We start from the raw sequence: 9,561 nt of genomic DNA, 5'->3' as shown, positions 1-9,561 counted from the left end.
GTGACAATATCTCAAGAGTATTTCATGGCCTATTGGTTCAGGCACTGCCTCCTTAAACCCGGAGGGTACAAGTTCGAGCTGTTCCGTTGGTTTTTCATCAACAAAATTTTTGTTAAGAAAATCACGTGACAACTGACGCTGTAAGGGATCGAACCCATTCCTCCATCTTCTAAATTCTACTCTGCAAAGCCTACCATCAGGCCAGGCGCTTTCTTTGATTGATTTTTAACGAAATCAATTAATAAACCATTATCCTATTTGCGCTGTAAAGCGCCTATCCAATGCCACCATCCTCGCAATCCACATCTTCCTCTAGCCCAGTTAGATCCTACGGCAGGAGCACCGCCATCCCTCGCAATTGCTAGAATTTTCCAGCCCATACTTTTCCCAGAATCCAAACAAGAAACAAGCACAAAAACACACAATAAATTGAAGAATATAGAGGGTTTCAGTTATCTCCGCTGAAATCCACAGATCTCTTCGCCGATTCCTTCGTTCGCAAAAACCAAAACGCAAAACAATGAGAGAACAAGAGAGAGAGAGAACAACGCACTCAAAACCCTTTCTCTTACAGTCGTTTTCAGCGATTCTTTTCCCCTCCTTTCCTCTCCCTTTTTGGAATCCAAAACCTTGTGCGCTTCTTCGCGATCTTTCCTCTGCCATTTCCTTCCACACAATATCTTCCTTTTCCCAAACCGGTGCCTTCTCCAGTTCTCCTTCGCAGAATCTTAACCATTAGACCAGACGCATCTAATGTTTGATTTTAACCAAATCAAATTTTAAACCGTGATTGAATCTGTTCGAATCTGTTTGCACAGATTACTTGCGATGGCATCCATTGATTTTAACCAAATCAAATTATAAAACCATATTCAAATATGTTCGAATCTGTTTCTTATCAACGGTGATGGAGCCAGATAATTCATATTAGGGTGCCGCTAAAGTTTTTTTTGGGTAACTAAAATTTTTCTTTACTCTAAAAATTTAAAAATTCACACAATATATGCATCACAAAAAAATATCTATAAAAGTTCATAAATATGTAGTTAAATTGATATATTAGAAATATAACATGTGCGCTAAATCGAAACTCCCAAACAATTTCTCTTTCAATATTTAATAACCATAATATCAAAATTACAATACCACTTTGATTACAAATTAAACTTAGAAAACTAACCTCAAAAGTGCAACTTGCCTTAAGCGATTTTGCACCGCTTCTAAATGGTTCTCTGTCAACGAGCTATTGTTCTGTGTTAAGAAATATAAAAACAAATTAAATTGTAGTTGACATGATTTTGAGCTAGTAAATATAATCAACTATTCAACCAAATTTCAATAATTAATGTAGTTACAAAACTTAGAGCACTTTTATGAAAAAATCAAAAAATAAATAAAAAATCACCCACGGCCACAGGGCACTTGTCACTCACCTCCATAGTCCCACTGCCCACCTAACTTTTTTCCCATGGCCCCCCATGTGCTCACTTTCCTGTATTACATTTTTTAAAAAAAATAAAAAAATAAAAAAAAATTCCTGATCCCTCTTTGGAGTCTTTTCCTCAGTTTCTCTTTGTTTCTTTTTCAGTTTCTCTCTCCGTCTCTCGCCGGTGCCGCTCTTGCCTCTTTTTTTGTTTTTTTTTTTTTTTCATTTTCAGTTATTCTATCTAAGTGAGTCAGTGACGGCGGAAGAGGAGCCTTTTTTTCCAGGATTTGGGGGTGCGGTGGGTTAGGGTGGATAGGAAAAAAGAAAGGATTTTTTTTTTTAAATCGCGACACCCCAAAGGCCAACGTGGCTCTGCCACTGCTAGCGAGTCACCGCTTGTTTCTTTATTTTGCAAGTACCCTAGACCAAGTCGAGGGCCAGATAGCAATCACTGTATCAACTGCGGCTAAATTTAACATCAAAATCTCCTTGAAAGAAAATTTAAGGTATCCCACAAGAATCAAAAAGCCATTTTCTTGGTTACAACAAATTGCATTAATAGAAGTCCCAATCACCTATAGTTAAGATAGTGATGGGAGCTGTTCAAATAACGTGGCCAATATTAGAAAGTCAAGAAAACACTCTTTTGCAGCAAGAAATTGATACATCAATACATCATATCATATACAGAGCAATTAATATCCAGCTTGATCCAATTTGTGGCTAAAGCTACTCCTGCGTCACCAATTAATCAATTCTAGACAACCAATAAGCAACTTTCTAGTTTTCCCATGATCATATTCCTTGCCAGTGTAATAAAATAAAGTACTTCCCTTTCTTTTCTTTTTTTTTCTTTTCTTTTACATGCCGGCCAATAGAAAGAAACAAAAAATGAGATTCGAATTAATAACCTTCACTTGATGAAACATGGTTCCCAGCCGACTAAGCTACCCCTTTAAGGACTTCTTAGTTTCATTTACACACGTCACTTGCTTTGTGGTCATTTGTCACATTTCCTCTTTTAGGAGATTTGGGCCACCAATATTTAGTTGCCACCACCTAGATTTCAATGCTTTCCGCAATCTCATATGATTAGCCAGGACCTATATATCTAATCTTCATTAGGAAAACCATGTTTCTTGCTAAAGGGGTATTGATTATTGAATTAAAGGATCTTACAAGTAATCGGGGTAGGGCAATGTTCATTAATTGGTTCACGACGAAACCTAGTGCATATATAGATATATAGTAGTAGATATGACTCAAAATATCATACACTTGCATCCATCACTCCACATGATCATGTACTTTGCAAAGAGGTTTCTCTTTTTGCAAACGTTACTTCATTTCCTCCTCCGGTTTGGCACATCACTGGACGCCATTACTACCAGCCAAAACATCAGAGATGGTGGTGATCACCAGCCAAAACTTCGTGAGGTTCTAGTCTCTACCGGAAAAACCTTCGCGTTTGGTTTCTTTACTCCCGGTGAGTCCACCTACCGCTATATTGGGATTTGGTATTACAGCGCTCCAGGAAATACGGTGGTGTGGGTTGCAAACAGAGACACTCCTCTTAAAGAAAGGACTGGAGTTCTCTCAATTGATGTTCATGGAAACCTCGTACTCCACGCCAACAATCGGAGCACCACACCCATCTGGTCCACAAATCATGTTTCGAAACCAAGCCTCAACAACGACAATACTCTCGCTCAGCTCAAGGATTCAGGAAATCTTGTCTTGATCAGTGACAATGGAACAGGGGAGGTACTATGGGAGAGCTTTGACTATCCAACACACATCCAACTTCCAAAAATGAAAATTGGGATTAACCGAAAGACGGGCCTGAACCGGTTCCTAACATCTTGGAAGTCCAAAGATGACCCAGCAACCGGGAATTGGTCGTACAAGATCCACACCAATGGCTCCCCTCAGTTGTTCTTGTACAACGGCGACGTTCTGCGGTGGCGCTCCGGTCACTGGACTGGCGTTGGATGGAGCGGCGTTCCCAACTTGCAAAGTTCTGGACTCTTCAATTCTAGTTTGGTGGACAACCAGAACGAGACTACCACAACCTGGACTTTCAATGCGCGCTATCAAGTTGTGTTAACAACGTTAGTCTTAAACGAGTCTGGGCCGATCCAGCGGTATGTGTTTGTGCAGGGAGAGAATAAATGGACTATTCTTGGCTCAGTACCTTATGCGGATGGGTGCGACACATACGGCGAGTGCGGTACATTTGGCAACTGTGATATCAACGCTGCTAATGATTCCAAGTGCTCGTGTCTACCGGGGTTCCTAAGAAATGCGTCAGGCGGGTGCGCGAGGAAGCAGGGAGAGGCATCTCTTTGCCGGAGCGGTGAAGGTTTCAAGAAGGTGGTCGGGGTGAAGGTTCCAGATACTTCAGTGGCAAGAGTAAACGCGAGTGTAAGTTTTGGAGAGTGTGGAGAATTGTGCTTGCAAAATTGTTCTTGCTTGGCTTATGCAAGCGTGGATGTGAAAGAGGACGGCGGGTGCATTACGTGGCACAGTGATTTGGTAGATACACACACATTTAAGGATGGAGGCCAAGACTTGTATGTTCGTGTGGCTGCGCTCGAGTTAGGTACAAGAGCAATAATTTTCTTAATATTTTTTTTAGGGGTAACTTCGCTTTACATCCCTGAATTATCACGCAATTTGACAAACTCCAAAACTTCAAAACATCTCAATTTGAACTCTTAAACATTCAATTGCAGTCAATTTACCCCATCCGTCAATTTTTGCCGTTCAAACCCTAAAAAGACAAAATTACCCTTTAATTTTCTTTTTATTAAAAAAAATTGAAAAAATTGAAAAAAAAAAAAAATGGTCACAAGGTGGCCCAACCGTGGGTCATCACCTTGTGATTTTTTTTTTTTTTTAAATAATAATAATTTGAAAATAAAGGTAAATTTGTAATTTTATTAAAAAAAAAAAAAAAAGGGTTCAAATTTAGAGGTTTTGAAGTTTGAGGACTTATCAAATCGCGTGGTAATTCAGAGGTTTAAAGTGAAGTTAACTTTTTTTTTATTATATAGTAAAATATGTCTTATAATATAACTTATAAAATCAATCCAATTATAGAATAAAATAAACCAAAAAGATTAAGAGTCTGTTTGAGATTGTATTTGAAAAATAGAGCTTTTTAGCAAAAGCTTAATTTTTCAGCTTTTGGCAAAAGTACTTTTTAACTATTTTTAGGCTTTTTGGACCATTAAAAGCGCTTTTAATATTTTTACCAAATAAGTATTTTTTTTAAACGGAATTTTTGAGTGTTAAAAATACTTTTAAGCCCTTCAAACACAATTCCAAGCAGGACCTAAATAATATTGCATGATTATTTGTATAGTTTACGTGCGTCTATATATTGTTGCATGACAGGGGAAGTAGTTTCCGCCTCTAAAGTAAAGAAATCAGAGAGGTTCTTTGCAAATAAGAGGAGGCTGGCAGGTGTGGTGGTGGCCATACTTTTTACTTCATTTCTTCTTCTCCTATTTGCAAGCTGGTTGATAAAGAGGAAGAGAAAAGGTAAGCAAATTTTTATAATTATTTTTCTTTTATTTTTTATTTATTTAAGAGAAGGAATATCTTCCTTATCCTTCTCCTATAGCCTATAGGTGGTGGCAGCCATACTTATAGATAACTTTTAAAATTACCACATAAAAATTACAAATTTAATGATAATTTTAAAAGTCATTACTCTTGTATTTAATTACTTAAAATTTTGTACAACGATCATTTGTAACGATGTGCTTGCATGATTGGACAGGGAGCAGAAGACAAGTCGCATTGTTTAATGACGGTACAAATGGCGCACAATCCTTTCTTCGAGATTCTGCGAAGCTTGATGAAATTAGAAGAAAACGGCCAGATGTGCAATTTTTCGATATGAGCACCATAGTTGCTGCCACAGACAATTTCTCCCCGTCTAAAAGGCTTGGACAAGGTGGTTTTGGTCCGGTCTATAAGGTTAGTTTCTTGCACGTACACATTAAATGTAAATATTAACCAATATTACTATTCCTATTTCAGTACAAGTTGAGAAGTGGTAGAGCGTCTATCCCATCCTTCTTTTATTTTATTTTTTTTCATACATTTAAAAAAAAAAAATCAATCATTAGATTTGTAAGATATATGAGATATTTATGGGTACACATAGAATTACAAAGGGATTAAGGCTTACACGTTTACGTGGCAAGAGCTATGTCAATTAAAAAGAATTCACGCTCATATTCGATTAAGAAATAATAAAAATTTATTCTTTCGATCATCTTCATATAGTGAATTGATGAATTTACAATTTAATTTGTGTGAGACCCACATAATAAGTTCACAAATCCAGTTATTAATTTATTAGATTTGCAAAAAGAAATGGTTGAAAGATGATTGTGTAGCATGCCTCTATTAAACTCGTCCTCGTAATGTCTGCGGAACGTGACAAGCACCCGTTTGAAGAAAGTGATTGACGAGTGCTTGAACGTCTAAAAAATTTATAAGAAAAATGATTTTCCCCTCTTTTGAATTCGAGAATTAAAAAGCAAAACTGATCAGAGACGATTTCAAAGAGCCAAGAGAAGAACCCGAAGAAAACAGAGTCAAAGAGGGACGAAGCTCCAAGGAGGAACAAAGAAAACTGAGCCAAAGAGACAAATGCTCAATGACAATGACTTTTCTACAAAAATGATTTCTTGTTCAAACCCACGAAGGATGGATATCTGTGTTGACAATGAATCCTAAAGTTTTAATGACAATTTTTTTGTTCAGACCCACAAATTTCAATGCTTGAACCACAATTAAAGCAGACATTTTTTTAAAGAAATTTGTCGAATCATCATTTCAAGTAGGGCGGTTTTCAATCAAACCAGCCTTATAAAAAAATCATATCTGAGTTTCTAACATGGGATGCAGGCATGCTTGGTAGTGTTAAAAAGCTAATTCAAATGATGATTATTGGGTCAAAACGAGATCTAAAGAGAAGATTAAAACTCTGGAGAGTGTTTCTCATTTGAAGTTAGGTTTGAACGAGTTACTTGTTTGGAAGCCGGTTCGAACAAGTGTTTGGTAGGTTTGAACAAGGATTTTATAGAAGTACTCCGTTGAAGTCTCGTCTGAAGTTAGGTTCGAATGAGCCACTACTTGAATTTAAATAATACTTTAACATGCACGTAGAGCAATATTTGATGGAGGGATTCACATGGTGGTTTACATGCATGGCTACATCATACGTGCATACTATATATAATGTAAAAAAAAAAAAAAACAGATAATATATGTTAATTAATTGGTGTAAGTCCCTATTATAATTGCAGGGTCAACTAGCCAATGGACAAGAAATAGCGGTGAAAACACTCTCAAAAAGTTCAAAACAGGGCATTGAAGAATTTAAGAACGAAGTTAAGCTGATAGCAAAACTCCAACATAGGAATCTTGTGAGGCTTTTTGGTTGTTGCATTCACAATGGAGAGAAGATGTTGATCTATGAATACATGCCAAACAAAAGTCTTGACTTTTTCATCTTCGGTATGCATTCTCTTCAATCACCACTCATTTTCAATTATATAAATGTGAGAGTAAAATTTTATATTTTTTGGGCATGTAAGTATTGTTTTCACTATGTATTATTGGTGGAATCTTAATTTCATGTTTTGTGTCAGACGAAATAAGAAGGAAATTGTTAGATTGGAGAAAGCGATTTGACATTATTTCTGGAATTGCTCGAGGAGTCTTATATCTTCATCAAGATTCAAGGCTAAAAATCATTCACAGAGACCTAAAAGCAAGTAACGTTCTACTGGATGCGGCAATGAATCCAAAAATTTCAGATTTTGGGTTAGCTAGAATGTTTGGTGATGATCAAGATGAAGCAAATACAAGAAAAGTTGTTGGCACATAGTATGTCTCTCTCTCTCTCTCACACATGCACCTACAATGCTACTAAAAGCAAAACTTAGATGACCATCATTTTTTGTTTTTTGGTGCAATTGCAATGGATACATGTCTCCAGAGTATGCAATGGAAGGGTTATATTCTATAAAATCAGATGTCTTTAGCTATGGTGTCTTGACACTAGAGATAATCAGTGGCAAGAGAAACAATTATTATCACATCGGAAATCCTTCCCTAAATTTGATTGGATATGTAAGCAAAAGCCTAAATTTGATTGAATTTCACCCCAAGTGACAATTACTCTAAAGATAAAAACTCTTAAATTTATTGCAGGTATGGGACCTATGGATGGATGGCAAAGCCTTGGACGTAGTCGATCCATCATTGGGTCAGGAATATCCCACTCATGAAGTTCTGAGAAGCATTCAAATTGGGCTCTTATGTGTGCAAGAACAAGCCACAGATCGGCCAACCATGCTTGAAATTGTCTTCATGCTTGGAAATGAAGGAACTGTTCCATCTCCTAACAAGCCAGCATTTATCAACAGAACCATAAATTCTGGTTTGGATTCCTCAGGCTCTAAAGGACCACCTGCTTCCTTAAATGAGCTGACCATCACCATGCCTGAAGGTCGTTAAACTTCTGTACAACTATTTGATCTCTACATTTGTAAAAGTTGGTCTGTAAAACTATGAATGTTGAGTAACAAGATGCTTCTGAGTTTTATCCTTCTAGTCAAACTTATTTATTTTGTTGGTTTAATGACTGACATGGGCAGTCGATAACGAGTCAACTATTCAGTTTCCTTAATAGCTCATAATTTATTTTCAGCTAGTTTTATATTCAGTAAATGTAGAAACAATAAAAATGATTCACACTCATTAATACCATCGATCCCATGTACTTAAATAGTTTTATCCCTTGTACAAAAGGAGGATACAAATGCATCGTCATGAAAGGATATAGCGGATATTTTTTCAAGAAGAAAATTAAAGGATACGGAAATTGGGTGGTGATGTAGACTGGGAGAGAACTACAACCCTACTGACCCCATAATTATAAAAATCTCTACAAAAATTTTAGGGGAAACTTTACTTTAGTCCCCTGAACTTCCACTCGATTTTACAAACCCTCCTGAACTTTCAAATCTCTCATTTTGGACCCCTAAACTTTCAATTATTCTCAATGTAGACCCCTCCGTCAGATTTTAAACGTTACATGACGTTTATACCCCTGACTTTTGTATAAAATTCCAACTTCCAAAATGTTTTTTTATTTTAAAAAAAATGAAAATCAAGGACATTTTGGTCTCTTTTTTTTGTATTTTTAACGGCTAAAATTAATGGAAGGGTTCTAATTGAAAGTTTAAGGGTCCAAAATGAGAGATTTGAAAGTTCAGAGGGGATTTATAAAATCATGTAGAAGCTCATGGGGCCAAAGTGAAGTTTTCCCAAAATTTTAAGTTCTTATCAAATAAATCCTCTAAATTTTTATTTTTAACCCTTAAAAAAAGTTTTTGCGTTAGTTTTGCCCACCTAATTATTAATATTCAATTTTCACCCCTAAATGTAGACGAAATTGCCCACAGCTTTATAGACGGCATGGCCTCCCAATAAGAATGGACCTCCCAATAGGTGTTATTTATCAATTTTATCAATAAGAAACATTCTTGAGAGAATTTATTCCCCATAATTCTTTAAAAAAAAAAAAATTAGGATTTAGAGAAAAGTAAGTTATTTGCAAGTTTTTGTTCTCACCACACCACATTTTAGCAAATGGGATTTATTTTTTTTTTTTTGTTAATGTAAATTAGTCCAAATTGACCTGCACCCTTAAATCACTATGATCAAGTCCAAAGAAACTCATACTTTTAGCATCAGCAATGATGGGTAATACATCGACTTTCTAAAAGTGACGGTCACGGGCAGATCCAAGGGTGGTCGAGGGTGGGCATCAACTCCTAAAAATCGACCTTTACCATGGTAAAAAAATTTTTATGTCATTATTATGCCCTCCCTCAGCCATGATTATGCCTTCCATCTTCATGCTTCAACACCATGGATGCTGATTATTAAGTTGAAATTTAAAAAAGTTTAGAAACTTGCATGTTTCAGAAGAATGAAAGGTAGAAGATGATGAATAGTTCAAAACCATTTGTGTCGTGCAGCCTCGAGTATTTGGAGATGGACAGCCTTCAACTGAATCAACTCTATTAGACAAAATAGAAAAA

General features: G+C 36.4%; 1 protein-coding gene across 1 annotated transcript; it reads left to right on the top strand.

The window, feature by feature from the left end:
* Positions 1 to 2,683: 2,683 nt before the first annotated feature.
* On the top strand, positions 2,684 to 8,048 carry LOC132163054 (G-type lectin S-receptor-like serine/threonine-protein kinase At1g11410). Its single transcript, XM_059573254.1, has 6 exons — positions 2,684 to 4,028; positions 4,826 to 4,972; positions 5,214 to 5,413; positions 6,754 to 6,964; positions 7,099 to 7,336; positions 7,664 to 8,048. Coding segments are annotated over exons 1-6 (2,142 nt in total). The 3' UTR covers positions 7,665 to 8,048.
* Positions 8,049 to 9,561: the final 1,513 nt, after the last annotated feature.

This window comes from Corylus avellana, chromosome ca10 (genome assembly GCF_901000735.1).
Source record: "Corylus avellana chromosome ca10, CavTom2PMs-1.0".
Taxonomy (NCBI): domain Eukaryota; kingdom Viridiplantae; phylum Streptophyta; class Magnoliopsida; order Fagales; family Betulaceae; genus Corylus; species Corylus avellana.
This window is presented reverse-complemented; position numbering and strand designations above follow the sequence as displayed.